This window comes from Chiloscyllium plagiosum, unplaced genomic scaffold (assembly GCF_037043375.1).
Source record: "Chiloscyllium plagiosum isolate Xiang-an unplaced genomic scaffold, Cpla_swu_hap1 HiC_scaffold_15, whole genome shotgun sequence".
In the NCBI taxonomy this organism is placed as follows: Eukaryota; Metazoa; Chordata; class Chondrichthyes; order Orectolobiformes; family Hemiscylliidae; genus Chiloscyllium; species Chiloscyllium plagiosum.
Window position 1 is genome coordinate 40395864 of NW_028270153.1, and position 24542 is coordinate 40420405.

The following is a 24542-nucleotide window of genomic DNA, read 5'->3' on the forward strand; positions in this document are numbered from 1 at the left end:
ACAGATTGCAGAAACTTTAAAAACCTGCAAAGAATGACTAAAATGCAGGGAAAACTTAGATTGTGAGGAAACTTGCAAAAAATATTAAACCAGACAACAAGAGTTTATCATTCCAGATCATAAATTATGACCTCAGACTAGAATGGCAACTCAATGTTGATCTGAGATTGAGATCACCAAATTATGGTACAATCCTATTAGGGATCAGTAATCTTTACTTCTAAAAGTAGTCATAGAGTCAGAGAGATGTATAGCACAGAAACAGACACTTCGGTTCAACTCGTCCATGTCGAACAGATATCCCAATCCAATCTAGTCCCACCTGCCAGCACCCGGCCCATATCCCTCCAGATCCTCCTATTCATATACCCATCCTGATGCCTTTTAAATGTTGCAATTGTACCAGCCTCCACCACTTCCTTGGCAGCTTATTCCATACACGTACCACCCTCTGCGTGAAAACGTTGCCCCTTAGGTTTCTTTCAAGTCTTTCCCCTCTCACCCTAAACCTCTAGTTCTGGACTCCCCCACTCCAGGGAAAAGACTTTGCCTATTTACCCTATCCATGCCCCTCATAATTTTGTAAACCTCTATAAGGTCACTCCTCAGCCTCTGATGCTCCAGGGAAAACAGCCCTAGCCTATTCAACCTCTCTGTATAGCTCAAATCCTCCAACCCTGGCAACATCCTTGTAAATCTTTTCTGAACCCTTTCAAATTTCACAACATCTTTCCGATAGGAAGGAGACCAGATTTGCATGCAATATTCCAACAGTGGCCTAGCCAACATCCTGTAGAGCCGCAACATGACCTCCCAACTCCTGTACTCAATACTCTGACCAATAAAGGAAAGCATACTAAACCTTCACTATCCTGTCTAACTGCGACTACACTTACAAGGAGCTATGAACCTGCACTCCAAGGTCTCTTCGCTCTGCAACACTCCCTAAGACCTTACCATTAAGAGTACAAGTCCTGCTAAGATTTGCTTTCCCAAAATGTAGCAGATCACATTTATCTGAATTAAACTCCATCTGCCACTTCTCAGCCCATTGGCCCATTGATCAAGATCCCCTTGTAATTCAAGATAACCTTCTTCGCTGTCCACCACACCTCCAATTTTGGTGTCATCTGCAAACTTGCTAACTATACCTCTTATGCTCATATCCAAATCATTCATATAAATGACAAAAAGTAGAGGACCCAGCACCAATCCTTGTACTCCACTGGTCACAGACCTCCACTCTGAAAAACAACCCTCCACCACCACCACCCTCTGTCTTCTACCTTTGAGCCAGTTCTGTATCCAAGTGGCTAGTTCTCACTGTATTCCATGAGATCTAACCTTGCTAACCAGTCTCTTATGGGGAACCTTGTCGAATGGCTTACTAAAGTCCATATAGATCACATCTACCGCTCTGCCCTCATCAATCCTCTTTGTTATTTCTTCAAAAAGCTCAATCAAGTTTGTGAGACATCATTTCCCATGCACAAAGCCATGTTGACTATCCCTAATCAGTCCTTGCCTTTTCAAATACATGTACATCCTGTCCCTCAGGATTCCCTCCAACAACTTGCCCACCACTGACATCAGGCTCACCGGTCTATAGTTCCCTGGCTTGTTCTTACCATATTTCTTAAACAGTGGCACTACGTTAGCCAACCTCCAGTCTTCCAGCACCTCATCTGTGACTATCGCTGATACAAATATCTCAGCAAGAGGCTCAGCAATCACTTCCCGAGCTTCCCAGAGTTCTAGGGTACACCTAATCAGGTCCTGGGGATTTATCCACCTTTATGCGTTTTATGGACATTTTCCAAGATGTCACCATCTACTTCCCTACATTCCATATCTTCCATGTCCTTTTCCACAGTAAATACTGATGCAAAATACTAGTTTAGTATCTCCCCCATTTCCTGCTGCTTCACACAAAGGCCGCCTTGCTGATCTTTGAAGGGCCCTATTTGCTCCCTCGTTACCCTTTTAAGAGACTTACTAAATGAATAAAGCACAAGATTTTATGGTTTTGAATAAACCACTAAACTTTGCTAGACAACCTAGAAGTGAACACTACATGTGTAACATTTTTTTATTATATAGTAAACATCAGTATCCTACAGTGATTATAAAACCTTCAGGCCCTCAGCGTCTTCCTTCCAACAAACCCATCCTGTCCCCAACCACCAGTATCCTTCTCCGCCTCACCAAAATAGTCCTCGCCCTCAACTTTTCTTTCAACTCTTCTCATTTCCTCCAAACCCAGGGGATGGTTAAGAGTACCCAGATGGGCCCCAGCTACGCCTGCCTCTTTGTTCACTATATCAAACAGTCCTCTTCAATACCTACATAGGCACTGTGCCAACTCCTCCGCCGTTACATCATGACTGCATTGGTTGCTGCATCCTGTACCCAGGCTGACCTGGAGTAGTTCGTCAACTTTCACAACTTCCACCCCACCCTCAAATTCACTTGGTCTATCTCAGACCCCTCCCTCCTCGTTTTCATCTCCGGTGACAGTCTACAGATAGACATTTACTATAAACCCAAAGACTCCCATACCTACCTGGACGACACCTCCTCCCCACCCAGTATCCTGCAAGAACTCAAAGCCGTTTCCCAAATCTTCTACCTCTGTCACATCTGCTCGGACGAGGAGACATTTCACTCCGAAGCATCCCAAATGCTTTTCCTCCCTCTGTCATCCAGACAGCCCTTCACCGTATCTCATCCATTCCCCACTCCACTGCTCTAAACCTTCCCCCCACTCCAAACACAATAAAGACAGGGTCCCCCTTGTCCTCACATACCACTCCACCAGTTTCTGCATCCAACTTAGAACCCTTAAACACTTCCGCCGACTCCAATTAGACCACACCACCAAGAACATCTTTCCTTCTCCACCCCTCTGTGTTCCACAAAAAACGCTCCCATCGCCAATCACTGGTTCACGCCATTCCCCCCCCCCCCCCGGGCCACTGAACCCTATAGGTACTTTCCTCTTCAACGGGAAAAGGCCCCAAACAGTCCTTCAAGGTAAGACAGGAGGTTCATCTGCCTCTCCTCCAACCTAGTTTACTTCACCTGCTGCTCCCAATGTGGTCTTCTCTACATCGGAGAGACCAAACATAAACTCGGAGTGTTTTGCCAAGCATCTCAACCGGGCCTGCAAGGTCCAACCTGACCTCCCAGTCACTGCCCATTTTAATTCCCCTTCCCATTGCTCTTCCGACACGACTATCCTTAGCCTCCTCCATTGCCATAGCAAATCAGTCCGCAAATTGGAGGAACAACACCTCATCTTCCATCTGGAGCGTACAGCCCAAAGGACTCAACATTGAGTTCTCCAATTTCAAATAACCTCCCTTCCCTTCCCCCAGCTCCCTTTTCAGCCCCTCCCCTCCATTCCTCTGACCGCCCTTCGTTCCAGCTACCAACCGGATTCATTCCTGCTATCAACCAACCAGGCCATACCCTCTACCTGTGTTCACCTCCCCCAGATCCCACTCTCCCTTTATCTGCAGCTCCCCTTACACCCACATGAAGTAGGGTTACACTCGAACCGTAGACTTCACCTCCTGATGCTGCCTGGCTTGCTGTGATCTTCCAGCCTCCTGCTTGTCTACCATAAAACCCACGGCATACCTTAATCAGTAAATGTGATCAGGAAATATCATACAGCTTTATCAGTAATTACTGATATGGTGGATCATGAAGCTTCACAAGGGATTGCAATCATTCACTTATGGTAATCTGACCTTTTGACTCCATCTCAAAGATTATTCCATCTTTGACTACCTTGATAACTTCTCCTGTCTGGTATACTTCCTCTAGTATTCCAAGAATTGTACCCAGCACTGACTCACAGGTACAAAAATCAGGCTGTGTGCTCAGAGCCAACTCACTTAGTCAAAGTTAAACAAGCACACACCAGGTTATAGTCTAACAAGTTTATTTGGAAGCACTAGCTTTCGATGTGCTGCTCCTTCCATCAGGTAGCTACCCCAGTACAACACCAGCTCCTCTACACCATCACTTCATCAAGGGAGATTGATGAGCAACATTACTCGGTTGGAACAAGCAGACGTTGTTTGTATGGGATTATGTTCAAATAATGACCGAAAATCACCGAGTGGCAAAAATAGCCTCTTTATTGAGCATCTGCAGTAGCGCAGTTCAGAGCAGCAATGGAATCCGAAACGCACTTTTACAGGAGCCTCTTTATGCATAGTTCTGATATACATTACGGTGTTAAATAATTGTACCTATTGTACAGAAAAGTTTGTGTGACATCTGTCCTGGGGCAGCAGGGGATGGCTTAAGTATTTGTTAAACGCTGGCTGTTACCCTGACGGGTTGAGTGTGTCTGTACTGGTCTGAGCTTACATAATTAAGAGGTGTTAGTCTTTTTAGCCTTTAAAGTTAGTAAAAATACTAGACCTATATGATCTAAATAATTTGGAAATTATACATGTACTAAATAAAAGTATAAGGATATTAAACTGATTTCCCACAGCCAGGTTATGAGATTGCATTTACTGTTGCCAGTTTTGATATTCATTCATGCAGTTTCATGGAAGCAGTGTTTTGACAGCAAGTTTCTTAAAGGGGTAATGGCCCTATTCAGCATATACTTAAAACATGCATCCTAGTTGAGGAAACTGTTTGATGTTCTGCAACCTATTCAGGTCTTGAGAGACAGTTAGAACATAGAAAAGTACAGCACAGGACAGGCCCTTTGGACCACGATGTTGTGCCGAGGATTAATCCTAATGTAAAATAAAATAATTTAACCTGTGCACCCCTCAATTCACTGCTATCCATGTGCATTTCCAGCAGTCGCTTAAATGTCCCTAATGACTTTGCTTCCACCACCACCACTGGCTACGGATTCCATGCATTCACAACTCTCTGCGTAAAGAACCTTCCTCTGAAGTCCCCACTATACTTTTCTCCTAATATCTTAAAGCTATGACTCTTCGTGCCAGACAATCCTGCCCTGGGGAAATGTCTCTGCCTATTGACTCTATCCATGCCTCTCATTAGCTTATATATCTCGATCAGGTCACCTCTCTTCCTCTTTCTCTCCAGGGAGAAAAGTCCGAGCTTAGTCAACATCTCTTCACAAGGCAAGCCCTCCAGTCCAGGCAGCATCCTGGTAAACCTTCTTTGCACTCTCTCCAAAGCCTCTGTATCTTTCCTATAGTAGGGTGACTAGAACTGGACACAATATTCCAAGTGTGATCTCACCAGGGGCTTGTAAAACTGTAGCAAAACCTCACAGCTCTTAAATTCTATCCCCCTGTTAATGAAAGCCAAAACACCATATGCTTTCTGAACAACTCTATCCACTTGGGTAGCAACTTTGAGGGATCTATGTAGTTGAACACCAAGATCGCTCTATTCCTCCACACTGCCAAGAATCCTGTTGTTAGTCCGATATTCAGGATTCGAGTTCAACCTCCCAAAATGCATCACTTCGCATTTATCTGGGTTGAACTCCATCTGCCATTTCTCAGCCCAACTCTGCATCCTGTCTATGTCGTAGCTGCTGTCTGCAATAGCCCTTGATACAATCAACGCCACCTCCAACCTTTGTGTCATCTGCAAATTTACTAAGCCACCCCTCAACCTCCTCATTCAAATCATTTATAAAATCGACAAAGAGCAGAGGCCCAAGAACAGAGCCCTGCAGGACACCACTCACCACTGACCTCCAGGCAGAAGACTTTCCCATCTACAACCACTCTCTGCCTTCTGTCAGCCAACCAATTCTGAATCCAGACAGCCAAATCTCCCTGTATCCCATACCTCCTGACTTTATGAATGAGCCTACCATGGGGAACCTTATCAAATACCTCGCTGAAGTCCATGTACACCACATCCACTGCTCAACCTTCATCAACCTGTTTTGTCTCCCTCTCAAAAGAACTCAATAAGATTTGTGAGGCATGATGTGCCCCTCACAAAGCCATGCTGATTGACTTTAATCACACAATGCTTTTCCAAATATTCATAAATCCTATCCCTCAGAATTCTTTCCAAAATATTGCTGACCACAGATCTAAGACTGACTGGTCTGTAATTGCCAGGGATTTCCCTACTACCCTTCTTGAAAAGAAGAACAACATTTGCCTCCTTCCAATCTTCCGGTACAACTCCCATGGAGAGTGAGGAAGCAAAAATCTTCGCTAGCGGTTTAGCAACCTCCTTTATCGCTTCCCGTAGTAGCCTAGGATAAATCTGGTCTGATCCTGGGGACTCATCAATCTTAATGTTTCCAAAATTTCCAGCATACCAACTTCAGCAATATTGAGCTGTTCAAGCCTGTATCCCAGCTCCTCAAAGTTCTCAGTCACAACAATGTCTCTTTCTTTAGTGAAAACCGAAGCAGAAAACTCATTTAGGGCTTCCCCTATCTGCTCAGACTCCACGCACAAGTTTCCTACGTTATCCCTGACCAGCCCTGACTTCTCCCTGATCATTCTCTTATTCCTCACGTATGAGTAAAATGCCTTTGGGTTCTCCCTAATCCTTCCTGCCAAGCCTTTTTCATGCCCCCTCCTTCCTCTCCACAGTCCATTTCTGAGCTCCTTTCTAGCAAGCCTGTAATCCTCTAAAGCTGTGCTAGATCCTTGCTACCCCCACCTTACGTAAGCTGCCTTCTTCCTTTTGACAAGAAGCTCCTGTTCTCATCATCCAAGGTTCCTTAATTTTACCCCTTCTTACCTGTCTCAGAGGAACAAACTTGTGTATCACTCGCAACAACTGCTCCTTAAATAGTGTCCACATGTCTGCTGTGCCCAGTCTTTCCATAGTTTTAGGTGAGTTATGGAGATATGATGGCATTGTTCTGAGTAGGTTACAGTATTAACATTTATTCAGGGAAAACCTTTGGTACAGAAGCAGATCTAAACACTGCTTGCAGCATGGAACTGATTAGAATTGAAAGGTTTAAAGAAACAGCAATGGATTGGAAGAGATATTTTAACTTAATTTATCTTGTAATAGTAAACTGTACTACAAAAATGGAAGCCAGGCGAAAACAGCAAAAGGAGAGTGCTGCCACGTTAATGCCACCCACCCTTTCCTGTGCCCACCACCTGCAAGTGTAACAGAGCCTGTGGTAACCATATTGGTCTGCACAGCCACCTATGAAGAATGGAAGAGAGTCACTGTCATCTGCAAGGGACCGCTGATCATGATGATAATGAGAAGACCTTAAAAGCATCCCAAGAAGAGTGAAAAAACCAAGGGACAATTGGAGAGAATAAAATAGAAAAGAACTAAAGCAACTAAAGACAGGACTTTCATGTTATTTTGCTCAAAGCTGCATGAATCAATGCAAGATTCCGTAAATCCGTTTTTTTTAGATTAGAGTCAGTCTGAACATTGAGGCACAGACTTATAGTCTCACATAGGGCACCTTACACCTTCAATGCATAATTCGGGCCGACATAACACCATTTGTTAAAGTTCACTTGAGAATGTAACTTTAAAAAAGTTCTGCAATTTACATAGAGCCATAGAGATGTACAGCATGGAAACAGACCCTTTGGTCCAACTTGTCCATGCCGACCAGATATCCCAACCCAATCTAGTCCCACCTGCCAGCACCCGGCCCACAGCTCTCCAAACCCTTCCTATTCATATACCCATCCAGATGCCTTTCAAATCTTGCAAATCCACCACTTCCTCTGGCAGCTCATTCCATACATGTACTACCCTCTGCGTGAAAAAGTTGTCCCTTTGGCCTCTTTTATATCTTTCCCCTCTCACCCTAAACTTATGCCCGCTAGTTCTGGACTCCCCCACCTCAGGGAATAGACTTTGTCTATTTATCCTATCCATGCTCCTCATGATTTTATAAACCTCTATAAGGTCACCCCTCAGCATCCGATGCTCCAGGGAAAACAGCCCCAGCCTGTTCAACCTCTCCCTATAGTTTAAATCCTCCAACCCTAGCAACATCCTTGTAAATCTTTTCTGAACCCTTTCAAGTGTCACAACATCTTTCCGAAAGGAAGGAGACCAAAATTGCATGCAATATTCCAAAAGTGGCCTAACCATATGAAAGAATGGAAACCAATATGTTCATTCTAAAAGATGAGAGACTTAAACAATCCAGGTCTTTTTCTATATATAATTTTAGTTACCTCACACTGTAAACATTTGCTATAAATTCTGTGTCTTACGATCTTATACTCCATAACCACCTGATGAAGGAGCAGCCCTCTAAACACTAGTGCTTCCAACTAAGCCTGTAAGTCTATAACCTGGTGTTCAATGGTTTTTAACTTTGTACACCTCAGTCCAACACCAGCATCTCCAAATCAAAGACAGGAAGAGTGCTGTCTCTTTTTCTTTCTCACAGTTCCCAGTTCAGTGTGTCGTCACTGTATCTTTCTCTATTTCCAGTTCAGTGTGTGGTCAATAACTCTACCTCTTGTCACTTCAGTGTTGTCTATCTGTCTGTCTCTCCATATTCCCAGCTGACTGTGTTGTCACTCAATTTCTCTCTGTCTCTCTCTCTATATTCCCAGTACAATGTGTTGTCTCACTCTGTGTCTAATTCCAGTTAAATATGTTGTAACTCTATTCCAGTTCAGTGGGTGGTCATTCTGACTTTCTCTATTTCCCGTTCAGTGTGTAGTCACTCTATTTGTTTGTATTCCCAGTTCAATGTGTTGTCACTCTGTCTCTCTCTCTATTCTCAGTTAACTATGTTGTCTCTCTCTGGCCTCAAAGCCTTCTATTTTGGATCTTAAAGATGGGGCTGCTGAGATTGCGAATGAATCCATTGCAATCTTCCAAAATTCCTTAAATTCTTGAAAAACTGCCAATGGTTCAAGAAAACAATGCAAGGCAGAGCAACAAACTATAGTCTATTTAGCCTAACATTAGTCAATGGAAATTTACTGAAATCCATCATCAAGGAAGTAATAATAGGACATTTGGAAAATCATAAAACCGTTTTAACTCAGCCAGATTGTATGAAAGGGAAATTGAATTATACAATGCAGAAACGGCCCTAGGGCCATTGTGTCTGTACTGCCAAAATTACAATAATTACACAGGAACCTCGATTATCCAGCATTCGATTATCCGAATTTCGGATTATCCAGCAAGATCGCAAGGTCCCAATGCTTGGCTAAACTGTGTTATGTGGCATTCGATTATCCTAATGTTCAATTATCTGACAAAATACTCCTCGCCTTTGGCTAGGAGTATCCGACTATCCGACAGACTATCCGACTATCAGACTGTCATTCGGATAGTCAAGGTTCCTCTATATATTCGCCCTACTTTCTAGGGCTTAGCTCCTAGCCTTAAACGTTATGAAATGTCATAGCGTTTGACAAATGTATTGGCAATCGTTGAGGATATAACAAGCAGAGTGAATAAGGGAGTGACAGGAAATGTCGTGTATTTGGACATTTAACAAAATATCATATAAAAGATGACTGTTCATGGTATTGAAGGAAATATATTAGCTTTGCTAGAGGGTTGACAAATGAACAAGAAACAACCAGATCAACAGTCATTTTCAGTTTGACAAATTCTAACTATTTAGGAGTAGGAGGGGCGCATAAGGAATTAGTGCTGGGACCTCAACCATAAACTATCAATTAAGATGACTCAATAAAACAATTAGAATGTATTCCAGCCAAAATCACTGACAATACCCAAGTGGGTAAGAAAGCAAATTGTAAGAGGGATGTAGAAAATTTCCAAAACGAATATAGGTTGGTTCAATGTGTGGGCAAAAGAATTGCTAGATGGAGCATAACATGGTAAAATGTGAGGCCCTTTGCTCTAACAGGAATAACAGGAAAGTGGAGAGATGGCAAACCGCTGTAAGTCCAAAGAGATTGGGATTTCCTCTCATAAAATCACAGAAAGTTAGCTTGTAGATACAGCAAGTCATGGAATGTGATCTTCATTGCAAGCATCCAAGTAGGGAAGAGTGGCACAGTGGTTAGCACTGCTGCCTCATAGCACCAGAGATCCGGGTTCAATTCCCGCCTCAGGCGACTGACTGTGTGGAGTTTGCACGTTCTCCCAGTGTCTGCGTGGGCTTCCTCCGGGTGCTCCGGTTTCCTCCCACAGTCCAAAGATGTGCAGGTCAGGTGAATTGGCCATGCTAAATTGCCCGTAGTGTTAGGTAAGGAGTAAATGTAGGGGTATGGGTGGGTTGCCCTTCGGCGGAGCGGTGTGATCTTCTTGGGCCGAAGGGCCTGTTTCCACACTGTAAGTAATCTAATCTAATCTAATCTTGTTGCAGGTTTACAGGCCATTGGTGAGACCACATATCGGGGTACCACATCAGAATTTTGGCCTCCTTATTTAAAAAGAGTATATACTTGCATAGGAGCCAGTTCCAAGAAGCTTTACTAGATTGACTCTGAGATCAAGGGGTTGCCTTATGGGGAAAAGATCACAAAATTGAGTTTATAATCACTTGAGGTTAAAATATTTAGAGAAGATCTTATTGAAACATACAAGTTTCTGAGTGGATTTGATAGGCTCGAAGTTACGGAGGCCTTTCCACATGTTGGCAAATCTAGAATCAAAATTCCAGTTAAGACAGAGACAAGGAGGAATTTCATTTCTTAGAAGATTGTTCACCTTTGGAATTCTCTACCCTAGATAGCTGTGGAGGCAGAGAGGAGTTCTGAGGAAGGGTCACTTGACCCGAAATGTTAACTCTGACTTCTGTTTTTGTTTGTGATTTACAGCATACACAGTTCTTTCAGTTTTTAAGTTCTTTTTTTAAGTCATTTGACATTCATTTTTAATGACGAGAAAGTCCAAAGTTAAGTGAGGTGGTGGCGGGGGGGGAAAAAGGTGAGCAGCCAAGAAAGTGGAATTTAAGCGACAATCAAATTAGCCACAAATCTAACCCAGTGTTGAAGGAGGATTGAGAATCCAAAGAGCCTATTCTTGCCCCTATTTCCTAGGTTCTTGAAGGGCAAGCAGAACCAGGGTAGGTGCAGTTAGTAGGAAAGATACAAAAACCAGAAAAAGACACACCAATAATTAGTCTCATGAATAACTAGAAGCAAATCCTAAAATAGGACCAAATATGGAATCTGATAAATAAGTACCAATTCCTAAAAATATTATAAGGCTTTAATTAGCAATGCAAACTGAATATAAATTATTCAGCAAGAAGATAACCGACTTTTCATGCCAGCTCCTCTTAAGAGTTGGAGCTGATGAAAATCTGTTCAGCCAGAACTGGATGACAGACACAGAAAAGGAATTCAGATGTTTAATCTTTCACAATTTTAAATACAAAGGAGCCTAACAAATTTAAATGTAGAATTACTTTATTTTCAATATATGTTCATGTCTTTCTTTATACTAAAATAGTATTTCTAAACAATTAAGTTACATCATAACTGATTATTTTTGTTTCACTGTGGTTACTATATATGCTACTCAAAATAGTAAATGCTGATTTTGCTGAGTCACAGTTAGTAAATCAGGATTTCAATCTTCTTTTACAAAACAACATGTGATGTTGAAATTTTACTACGTGAGGGTAGATTAAGTTTCAGAGTGCAAATCTGAAGACCATTGTGGGTGAAAAACAGAATGTTACTTTTAGACTAATTTACAAACAAACAGACAGACAACTCCAGCAGGATGTCATTCACATGCAAACACTAAATTTAACAGGCAGAAGACACTGACTATTGTATTTGATATTCAGAAGGCAAAGGGTTTACAAAAACACAGGGTAGTCTGTTATTAGACTAGTGATCCAGAGGTTTGGATCAGTAATCCAGAGAGGGGATTCCCACAACAGGTGGTAATCTAATACAGTTAATTCAATAGACAGGTAACAAAATGCTAATAGCACTAATGACAATCATGAAACTACCGGACCTAATGATTCAGTAACTACAGGGAAATAAACTTGCTGTCCATGTGCGGTCTGACCTATGCACCAAACAAAGCGGCGGCTTGACTTTTAACTGCCCTTTGAAATGATCGAGCAAGCTCAAAAACACCTGAAAGAAAAACGATAAACCCGCACAAGATCGAAGTCACTGCAGTTGTTTTTTTTAGTGTATTAATGTCAATTTGAAATAAAAACTCACGACTTACCCAGTGTTTTTCCAAGAGATGACATGTACTCAGGTGAGAACCTAAACAGTGAGAATAGTTCCATCACAATTCAGATGCAGATTTTTCAGCACAAATTATTAAATTAGATTAGATTAGATTACTTACAGTGTGGAAACAGGCCCTTCGGCCCAACAAGTCCACACCGACCCGCCGAAGCGCAACCCACCCATACCCCTACATTTACCCCTTTAACCTAACACTACGGGCGATTTAGCATGGCCAATTCACCTGACCCGCACATCTTTGGACTGTGGGAGGAAACCGGAGCACCCAGAGGAAACCCACGCAGACACGGGGAGAATGTGCAACTGAACCATAAAAAAAAGATCAGACTGTGTATTACAAAGATAAACTTTAAAAAATGGAATCTCACATACAACACAGTAGCAAAGGAGCAATTGGATGTAAAGACTCCTATGGATTTTAATGATACTTATTAAATTATTTCACAGACTTCATTGGTCTATACAGGATGCGGTCTCCAATGTTATCGGTTTTACGGAAAGTCCAACATATTTGAAATACTTTCCTTTGTGTGCCTTTGGGAAATAGGCGAGGAATGAACAGATGGTTCTAAATTAGGCAAACCTCAATGCTTGTGGAGAATGGAGGAAACAGTCAATACTCCAAGCTGATGGTATTGCATCAGTTGAAATGCCAATCCCAGTCTCTCTCCCTCTGCAGAGTTCAAAATCACAACACCAGGTTATAGTCCAACAGGTTTAATTGGAAGCACACTAGCTTTCGGAGTGCTGCTCCTTCATCAGGTGATAGTTACCTGTTGGACTATAACCTGGTGTTGTGTGATTTTTAACTTTGTACACCTCAGTCCACACCGGCATCTCCAAATCAGGTTTATTTGAAAGTACAAGCTTTTGGAACATTCTCCTTTGTTAGGGTAGTTAGTGGGCCAGGGTCATAGGACACTGAATTTATAGTGAAAGATCAAAGTGTCATACAACTGATGTGATGTATTGAACAAACCTAGATTGCTGTTCAATCTTTAATCACTTAGAATGGATGCAAGTTTTGATTGATTAATATGTAAATTCCAGAATTTCTTTCACGTCACAGTCCAGAGATAACTTCAGGTTTTATCGGTTTCTTTATCAGTGAGATTTCAGCTTCTATTTATACTGATAAAACTGTAAGTTAACTCAGGGCTATAACTTGAAAGATATTCTGGGATTTACATATTAATCAATCAAATCTGCATTCCCATTCTAAATGATTAAAGACTTAACAGCAATCTAGGTTTGTTCAATACATCACGTCAGTCATTTAACACTTTGATCTTTTACTAAAAATTCTGTGTCCTATGATCCTGGCCCACTAGCTACCTGACGAAGGAGCAATGCTCCGAAAGCTTGTCCTTCCAAATAAACCTGCTGGACTATAACCTGGTGTTGTGTGATTTTTAAACTTTGTCCACCCCAGTCCAACACTGGTGCAGCCACATCTTTCTTCAAATGTTATCACACCTATTATAAATTTGCTGAATATTGCCTTTATTTCAGACTTCCTGCCTCCACAATATTTTGTTCTTATTGATGTCAATGCTTCTTAGAGTATGAGCAAATATCTGACTCACTTCAGTGTGCATTTGATTCAAGCAACTTTTCCTCTTGTGTACTTATCATTTTTATAACCCCATAACAGTCACTTCTGTGAATCAGATTAAGGGACTAATGCATGATAGAAGAACATGCAAGCAAGTAAAACAGATCTAGTGCAAAGTTCAGTCTTCTGCTTAATAACTGCATCGTGCCAAGAAACTTATACTCATTGTGTATTATTTGTCATGTGAATGCAATGGCATCTTACCTTTGGTTATATGCAGAGCTCAACTGTATCCCATCAGGGCCTTTTGGAACAATCCCAATCCATATTTGGTGTTTGTCAATCACATGGGGATTTTCCAGACTGACAGGGAAAGGACTGAAGGATGTATTGGCATCCATTAATATGATTTTATTAGCCAGTTCAATATGAATGCATTATTAATCAAAGCAAGCAATTCAGTAAACTCAATAGAAACTAATCAGGCTTTTTTTTGGAAGAAACCAAAGTCACACTGAAAAACTATATTATCATTTAACTAATGCATACTTTATTTTATACAAATGATGTAAGTTTTTATTCTTTGGAATTGGAATGACTCCGTTTTAGTAGCACAGACTCAAGTGTACAAATTAAATAATTGTTGCAGGTAATAACATGACTGCCTGTGATTATGCATTGTTTAAATCTGAAGCTTGAAGCAATGGAACACACAAATGTTCAACCTACTCAACTTGTAAAATGTACGTTTGTATTTATACATCCCAAGTGTATTCAATTTTCACTTGTACTGGTGAATAATGTTCAAGACATGTTTTTGATCATATTATTTGAACCTACTCACATTTGCATTTCTGAGGTGAAAGAGGACAATGGAGCAAGGGTACCACTTGTGAGGATGATGGATTGAACCCCTTGGCGTACCAGTTCAGCCATACTGTAGCCAGGGCAGAAGCACCAGTAACTTAATATTTTTCCTGTGAACATAATGAATATTTTTAGGTGTTGCAAGATTCAAGTATCTAGAAAAATCTCACTGCTATTCGGTATTCTAACAGCTATGTTTTTCAAGTAGATAAATGTCCCAGTTTCGAAGTTGTCTCGGGATTATATTTCTCTGCGTTTTATCTGATAAATAAATAGGATGACTGGATAATTTATGACAAAAGTTGTGAATGAGTTATGATCAGTGTATTGAACGGCACACTGAAATATTGTGGGACACCTTCTATCTAAATTCCAAACCTGCTGTAAACTAAGTAACTATATTTACACAAAGAGTATTAGTTTAATTTGGCTTTAACTCAAACCAAACATATGCAGATTATGGAAACATAAAGGTAGTCTTCCATTGAGTTCTGCTACTACAAATATTAAAACTCAGTTTAGGATTCTGCTATAGTCCTAGTGCAAGCCTGAAAGATCCTACAGCAATTTAGTATGATGTACATTTTTAATAGTAACAAACTATATGGAAACATTTACTCTAACATCTACCAAATTATTTCTGGTCATTGTATTTTACTTGCCTTTGTTTTAGAAATGTACAGTCAGTTCTTCCAGGACACATGTTTTTTCAACATGAATTGGCTATAACACAATTGAATTAGACCATTATTTGTAGAATGCAAACTTTCTTTACCTGTATTGGCTAAAACACGATTCCAGTCCCACTGGTTTAACTGGTGGTGTTATTATGCAATTTTCTTAATGTGGGATCGGACAGGAACAGGACTATTCTGTTATATCAGAACAGTGTATTCCCAAGAGTGGGGAAGTGATTGTTACACTTACACAATGCCCATAATTTCTGACTGCTTTGGTTCATTTGCCAATTTCACTTCCAAATTTTCAGCATGAGGATAGCTGTACACAATATCAAAATGTTTGCAAGTTTCAAACAATTTTAATGAAAAAGCAATAAGAAAACAGTCCATTCAAAAAGTTTTCGAAAGGAATGTATCATCTTAATATTTTCAATCATATCAGCCACTCCTTTGAAAAAACTACGTAGTGCAAGTTACAATACTGTCATCTACCTGTCAATGGTGGGAAACGGCCAAGTAGGTCCTGTCCACAAAAAGCAAGACAAATTCAATCTCCAACTATTGCCCCATTTGTCTACCCCCAATCACTGTCAAATTAATGGAGGTTTCAATAATGGTACCATCAGGGAGCACTTAGACAGCAATAACCTGTTCATTATTGCCCAATTTGGGTTCTGTCAGAGCCATTTGGCTTCTGACTTCATTACAGTCTTGTTACAAATATGGATAAGAGGTGAATCCCAGAGTTGAGGTGAGAATAACTGTCATTGGCATCAAGATAGAATCTGACCGAATGTGATATTAAGGAGTCTTTTGTTGTATCAAAGTCAATGAGAGATAGGGGAGAAACTTTCCAATGCTTGGCATCATACACTGCACAAAATAAGATTCTCATGATTGATTAGATTAATTACTTACATTAGATTAGATTACTTAGTGTGGAAACAGGCCCTTCGGCCCAACAAGTCCACACCGACCCGCCGAAGCGCAACCCACCCATACCCCTACATCCACCCCTTTAACCTAACACTACAGGCAATTTAGCGTGGCCAATTCACCTGACCCGCACATCTTTGGACTGTGGGAGGAAACCAGAGCACTCGGAGGAAACCCACGCAGACACGGGGAGAATGTGCAAACTCCACACAGTCAGTCGCCTGAGTCGGGAATTGAACCCGGGTCTCTGGCGCTGTGAGGCAGCAGTGCTAACCACTGTGCCACCGTGCCGCCCACTGAAAAACCCATCACCTCAATCCCGGGAGATTACTTGAAGAACTCCTGCAACACTCTCCTTGGCTCAACCACCTTCAGCTCCTTTATCAATGATCTTCCCTTCATCATAAGGTCAGAAGTGGAAATGTCCACTATTGATTACACAGTGTTCAACATTATTACTGACATTGCAGATGCCGAAGCACACTATATTTAACAAGATCAGGCTTGGGCTGGCAAATAGGAAGTATATTTAGACTACACAAATGCCAAGCAATGACCATTTCTAACAAGAGAGAATCTAACTTTCGCCCCTTGATGTTCAAGAGCAAAGGCATATCGTAAGAACTTTTGTAAAATATAACAAAAAAAAACAGCATAATCTATAATTTTCAATCCCATTTGTACATGGTTAGTACACCGCTCCATGCTACTTAACTCACTCTTCGCAAGGTTATATTTACTTCCAGATATACTAGCATGGGGCTGTATATATACACTCAACTCTAATACACATGATTTCACAACATCAATGAATTTAAGATCAAGGCGTTTGGGTTAAACTAAATATCATGCAAAACTCAGAGGACCCGAACAAAACAATTGACTAGCTATAATTGTGCAAAGACTATTTTTGGGTAACTTCAACGAAATCATTCTGCAGATGTTTGGTTTAAAAATTCATTGTCATTCACTTTGAAATGTTAAGCCTTTTGTACAGGAATGAAACGTCCAACAGATGTAGATCTTTCCCAGATCCAGCATTGAAAGCGGATGGTGATTATAATGGGGAAGCAGGTCCAGAGCCAATTCTTAAATGGGATGGCTAATTTCCACTTGCCTTTAGGTGACGTTCAAATTCTGACTGTTTTAATTTCTTAGGGATTGTGAATGGAACGAATTAAAAAGAAATTCAATTGAACTACTTGAAAGCTTCAGATGGTTTGGCAGGGAATTTAAACGTTTCTTGGCTCTCCTTTATTTATTTTAGAAAAGACTGGAATCTTTTCTTCAGAATAAAGAAGGCTAAAGACTAATCTAATGAAGAACTCAAAAATGTTGATGTTTTAATAGAATGGGAATTGAAGCAATGGTTTCATTAGTGGAGAGGGCAAAACTTTGTGGACATAAATACAAGATAGTCACCAACAAATCTATTAGAATTCCAGAGACTGAAGAACGTGAAATTTAATACCACATGAGGGCTTGACAGAGTGGGCACTGAAAAGTTATCGCCCCAAGTGGGTAATCTCGAATATGAGCGCACAGCCTCAGAACAAAGGGTTGAATCATTTAAAATCAAGTGGAAGAAAAACATGTTCATACAGAAACTCCTGAATTGTTGAAACTTTCTACCCCAGAGAGGTTGCAAATGGTCTATCATTGGAGTACATTTAGGGCTAAAAGTAAAGGATTTTTGATCTCTTGCCAAACAAATGGATATGGGGAACAAGCAGTGCAATAGAGTTGAGGTAAAAGGTAAGCAATTATATTGCACGATACAGCAGACTCAAAAATGCCAAATAATTTTCTCCTGCTCATAGTTATTTTGTTCAAGTAGAGTATTTGAAACATACAGCCGAGATACATTTAAGGAAAGTTACATCAACAGATAATGGAGAAAGATAACAGAGAAAATAAAGTGAAGTGATCTAGATGGATGCTCATATGGAGCATTAACACCAACATACAGAAGTTGGGCTAAAAGGCCTAATTCTATGCTTTCCTGATATCTTGGTCAAATTTTATTCTTTAATTTGTGTATCATATTTTAGAGGCAATGTAGTATCACTGCTGGGAAGGTGTTGCAATCACAATGCAATGTGTTTACACAGGTAATAATATGAAAAATATTTTAAAATACACAAAAAAAATGACTTTAAAATGACACTGTGTTAACATTAAGAGTTTTGCACTGTTGATTATGTTAGCTGCAATGGTTTGTAGGAATATACTTCTGTTAAGTGCTGACATATTGGACTTTAAAATTAAAAAAACTCAAACTCATATTGAGCACTTTCTCAGTGAGAAGGACCAACTTTGGAACATAGATATTTGTAGTGGTGAAGCTAATATGGTAGTTATTTTCCACATAGGAACATCAAATAGCAAATAAATAAATCAACTTTTATTGCTATTAGTCTGACAGGATTCATACCTTGTTTCTTTGTAACAGATGAAGTCCATAAGTCAGTTCTGTGTTGCTTCTTCTTCCCACTATTATCTGGGTGCACATGAACCTAGAGAAATATAGAGTGTATACTCTCATCACAGCAGAAACAAAAGATGTAACACTTATGACACACTAGAAAATTCCATATTCAGTAGGAAAATGCTAACAGAATCAATTTCAGTCCTTGAGGTATCGAAATTGGGGCAAAGAGAAATCCTCACATGGAAACAGAAAGGTAGATCTCAGTGAAATTCATAAGGATAACTTACCACATGATAAAAAAGAAGTCCCCCTTGAGGGGGACAAAGAAGTTAAAAAGCTCTGGTGTTTTCATTGTAATAAAGTAGGCGACATAAAACCAGTGATGGTGGGCTAGGAGAAAGCCAGATGGAGGAAAACCGGACAAGCCTGGGAGCTTTGTTGGAGAGAGTAACAAAAAGCACAAGGGAAGTTAGACAACTGCCTCAGAGTTTACAGGTTGTTTAAGGAGGAAGTGCTAGATCTGCTTTAAAAATGTACATGCAAGGGTAACGTTTATTCACATAGGCCAGGGGTAGCAGGTAAAGAGGTTATAATACTAAGGGACACAGGATCCTTTCAGTCTGTAATGCTGAAGGATGAGGAGATATGTACTCCGGAGGGACTATTGACAGAAAAAGGTACTGGTAACAGGAATTCCTGGTGATACTAGAGAGGCTAGAGAGTCCAGAGAAGAGTGGAGAATTTGTGGTAGGAGTACTGGACAAACTCTCAGCTCCACAAATACAAACTGTCCTTGCCAATGATATCACTGATTCAATGGTAGGCGTGCTACCTACTCTAGGTGAAATGCCAATGGAAACACAGGCAACTGAAGAAAGGAAGGATGTTTATCCAGAAATTTTGCCTGATTGTGTGATCACAAGATCAGAGAGGCACAAGTTAAAGCAGGAGAGATCAAAAGGCAGAGATAAGGAAGCTGACATAGCTTTATCCAAGACTTTATTTGTTCAGACAAGTCGGACAGGGCAGGAGCAATTAGGTAAACATACAAGTATCGTTATCTCTGCTGAGCTAATCTAGTTACAGCAGAAAGATGAGAAGTTAAAACAGTTATATCAAAAGCCATATACAGAGGAGGAGAGTGGATGCTTCCCTATGTGTTATTACTTGACAAATGATGTCCCATTGAGGAAATGCAGATCATTACACATTCAAGCAGATGAGAGATGGGCAGACATTCATCAAGTCATTTTGCCAGTAGGGTATAGAAAGGATGTGCTGCCATTGGCACATGAGCTACCACTTGGAGGACACTTAAGGGTGAGGAAAACACAGGCTAAAATACAAAGACATTTTTACTAGCCTGAGCTACACAAGGATATAACCAAATGTGCCAGATGTGTCACATGTCAGCTAATCAGAAAACCACAGACAGTAATGAATCCTGCACTCTTAATACCTATTCCAGCATTTGGGGAATCTTTCACAAGAGTCTTGATTGATTGCATAGGTCCCCTACCTCAAACAAAAAGTGGGAATAAGTATTTATTAACTAAAATGGATGTGTTGACTGGATTTCCAGAGGCAATCCCATTATGCAACATCACAGCTAAAAGGGTTGTAGATGAATTACTTAATTTTTTTTTACGAGATACAGACTACCATAGAGATCCAGTCAAATCAAGGGACAAACTTCACATCCAAACTATTCAAGGTAGCTATGGATAACTGGGGAATAAAGTAATTCAAATCTACTATGTATCATCTAGAATCACAGGGAGTGCTAGAGAAATGGAGTCAAACACTAAAGACCATGTTGAGGGCTTATGGTCAGGATTATCCAGATGAGTGGGATAAGGGAGTTCCGTTTGTGCTTCTTGCGATCAGAGATGCACCAAATGAATCACCTAAATTCAGTCCATTTGAATTAACTTTTGCACATGAAGTAAGAGGACCGTTAAAACTGATTAAGGAGAAATTAATAAGTCAGAATTCAGAGATCATTCATTTGGACTTTGTGTCAAATTTTAGATTAGATTAGATTAGATTACTTACAGTGTAGAAACAGGCCCTTCGGCCCAACAAGTCCACACCGCCCCGCCGAAGCGCAACCCACTCATACCCCTACATTTATCCCTTACCTAACACTACAGACAATTTAGCATGACCAATTCACCTGACCTGCACATCTTTGGACTGTGGGAGGAAACCGGAGCATCCGGAGGAAACCCACACAGACACGAGGAGAACATGCAAACTCCACACAGTCAGTCGCCTGAGGCGGGAATTGAACCCAGGTCTCTGGTGCTGTGAGGCAGCAGTGCTAACCACTGTGCCACCGTGCCACCCAATTTAGACAATGATGAAATAGAGCTAGACAGTTGGATAGACTGCATTTAAAAGTATCACAACATACAATGAAACAGGAACTATGTAAGAAATAACAAATTTGCAATTTTGCAATTGGGAATCAGGTATTGGTGTTACTTCCAGTAATAGGTGAAACTTTAAAAGCAAGGTGTAGTGGACCATGTCAAATCGAGAAGAAATTGAGTGAGGTGAACAACTTGACAAGCATTCCAGACAGGAAGAAATCTCTCAGAGTGTGTCATGTGAGTATGCACAAAAGGTTTTAGTCACACATGGAAGGAACATTTACACCATTTATCAGAATTGTTTAATTGACTTCGGAAGGCAGGCTAAAGGTGAATTTGCCAAAGCCGAAGTCACCTTCCTAGGCCATATTATTGGACATGGTCAAATGGCCCCACGGGATGCAAAAATGGAAGTAATTGCGAAAGTTGCCACATCGATGATAAAAAGCAATACTCCAGTTCCTGGAATTGAGTGGATTTTACCAAACATTTGTGCCAAACTTTCACAGTGTGGCTGTTCCACTCACCAAACTGTTAAAAAAGGGCAAGAAGTTTCAGTGGACAGTGGACTGTTAAATGCATTTGATAGCCTAAAAACTATGTTAACCACTGTCCCAGTAGTCACCACACTGGATTACATGAAGCCTTTCAAGGTGGCTATCGATGCCAGTGATGTGGGTGTCGGTGTGGTGCTCCTGCAGCAGGAGGAGGCAGGGATAGAAAGACCCATTGGGTGCTTTTCCAGGGAGTTGAACATTCAACAGAAATACTCAATGGTGGAGAAAGAGATTTTGAGCCTGGTGTTTATATTACCAACAAGCATCTGAGACAATCGTATGCACTGATCATAACCCATTGACATTTGTGGAAAAATTTAAGGACAAAAATGGCAGATTGTTTAGATGGAGCTTGTTGTTGCAGCCGTTCAATTTGACAATTGTGTATGTGGCAGGTTGCGGAAACGTGACCGCTATTGCGTTATCGAGACTCAAATGAGATACATGGGGCATTCGGTGGTGGGTGTGCCATGGCCTGAATTTGCATGTGGTTATGCATGTTTGCATGTTTATAGCTAGTCTAGTGTATGTGTGTGTTTAGACTACTAACCGGGTTTTTGAAGGGTTTTAAAAATGACGCCAATTTTTAATATTGGTGGTTCATTTTTTTTTAAAGGGGGGAGGTGTCACAAAGCTGGTCCTTTTTTGCTAAAAGCTGTCCCATTTCTCAAGGATACTGTGTCCTTGGTTTTTCCAGAGGGGTCATAAAACTCTCCTGGCTCCGAGGTGGCTAGTTTCGTACAGAGATGAAAAAGAAACAAAAGGCCTCTCAAAATCCTATGTAAACAGATGAGACTTCAGGTCAAAGTGGTCACATTTTAGAAATGACCTGTATAATGAAAGGGGAGTGGTCAGCTCTCAAGCTGAGCAGTTCAGTCCAGAACTAGTTAGGATTTCAGCTGTATGGACACAGGCTAGTAAACGTTCTCCCTCCTGCCCTTCTAACTTCAACCTGTAAACATTTGTTCTATTTTTACTGTTTAAGGGGGTTTGCTTATTCAGAATGGCATAATTAAGTCTAGTTTGGATAGACTGAGTTCTGTAGGGCTCCTTTATTCTGTTTCAAGTTTCATTGTGTAATTTCATGAATAAAGTTTTGTCTGTTTTTAAACCTGGTAGTCTACCTAGCTAACTAACTCCGGATAATTTTTTGCTGAACACTTACCGACACAAATTGCAAAGTTATGGTCTGGGCTGCCTGCTTAAGAATGTTTTCGAGTGGTCTGGCCTAGTCCATAACCCATCAGTAAGGCATCATGGTAGACTGGTTAGCAAGGTTAGATCATGTGGAATACAGGGAGAACTAGCCATTTGGTTACAGAACTGGCTCAAAGGTAGAGAAAAAAGAGGGTTGCTTTTCAGACTGAAGGCCAGTGACCAGTAGTGTGCCACAATTATTGGTGTTGGGTCCACTGCTTTGTCATTTATATAAATGATTTGGATGTGAACATAAGAAGTATGGTTAGAACATAGAACATAGAACATAGAAGAATACAGCGCAGTACAGGCCCTTGGGCCCTCGATGTTGCGCCGATCCAAGCCCACCTAAACTACACTAACCCACTATCCTCCATATACCTATCCAATGCCCTCTTAAATGCCCATAAAGAGGGAGAGTCCACCACTGTTACTGGCAGGGCATTCCATGAACTAACGACTCGCTGAGTGAAGAACCTACCCCTAACATCAGTCCTATATCTACCCCCCCTTAATTTAAAGCTATGCCCCCTTGTAATACCCGACTCAATACGCGGGAAAAGGTTCATACTGTCGACCCTATCTAACCCCCTAATCATCTTGTACACCTCAATCAAGTCACCCCTAAACCTTCTTTTCTCTAGTGAAAACAGCCCCAAGTGCCTCAGTCTTTCCTCATACGATTTTCCTTCCATACCAGGCAACATCCTGGTAAACCTCCTCTGCACCCGTTCCAATGCCTCCACATCCTTCCTATAGTATGGCGACCAAAACTGCACACAATATTCCAGATGCGGCCGTACCAGAGTCTTATACAACTGCATCATGACCTCAGGACTCCGGAACTCAATTCCTCTACCAATAAAAGCCAGTACGCCATATGCCTTCCTCACCGCACTATTTACCTGGGTGGCAACTTTCAGAGATCTGTGTACATGGACACCAAGATCCCTCTGCTCATCCACACTACCAAGTATCCGACCATTAGCCCAGTACCCCATCTTTTTGTTATTCTTCCCAAAGTGAATCACCTCGCACTTAGCTACATTGAATTCCATCTGCCACCTTTCTGCCCAGCTCTGCAGCTTCTCTATATCCTGCTGTAACCTGCCACATGCTTCCTCACTGTCAACAACTCCTCCGACTTTCGTATCATCCGCAAACTTGCTCACCCAACCTTCTAACCCCTCTTCCAGGTCATTTATAAAAATGACAAACAGCAATGGTCCCAAAACAGATCCTTGCGGAACACCGCTAGTGACGGCACTCCATGAAGAAACTTTGCCATCAACTACTACCCTCTGTCTTCTTCCATCCAGCCAATTTCTAATCCAAACCTCCAACTCACCCTCAATGCCATATCTCCGTATTTTCTGCAGTAGCCTACCATGGGGAACCTTATCAAACGCCTTACTAAAATCCATATATACCACATCTACCGCTTTCCCCTCATCAACCTCCTTCGTCACCTTTTCAAAGAATTCAATAAGGTTTGTGAGGCACGACTTGCCCTTCACAAAACCATGCTGACTATCCTTGATCACATTATTCCTATCCAGATGTGCATAAATCCTATCCCTTACAATTCTCTCTAAGACTTTGCCCACAACAGAAGTGAGACTCACCGGCCTATAGTTACTAGGGCTATCCCTACTCCCCTTTTTGAACAAGGGAACCACATTTGCTATCCTCCAGTCTTCTGGGACTACTCCTGTAGACAAAGAGGACATAAAAATCAAGGCCAATGGCTCTGCAATCTCCTCCCTTGCTTCCCAGAGAATCCTAGGATAAATGCCATCAGGCC

At 41.1% G+C, this 24542-nt stretch overlaps 1 protein-coding gene across 5 annotated transcripts in view; it reads right to left on the reverse strand.

The window, feature by feature from the left end:
• The window catches only part of rtel1 (regulator of telomere elongation helicase 1), a 159888-nt gene that overhangs the window by 66665 nt on the left and 68681 nt on the right, over positions 1 to 24542 (reverse strand). For all 5 annotated transcript variants that reach the window (XM_043710325.2, XM_043710324.2, XM_043710323.2 and 2 more), the window contains 4 exons: positions 18613 to 18694; positions 14540 to 14672; positions 13960 to 14073; positions 12115 to 12155 (listed from right to left, as the gene is read on the reverse strand). In XM_043710325.2, coding sequence (XP_043566260.2) covers positions 12115 to 12155; positions 13960 to 14073; positions 14540 to 14672; positions 18613 to 18694 — 370 coding nt within the window. The remainder of the gene's footprint in view (positions 1 to 12114; positions 12156 to 13959; positions 14074 to 14539; positions 14673 to 18612; positions 18695 to 24542) is intronic.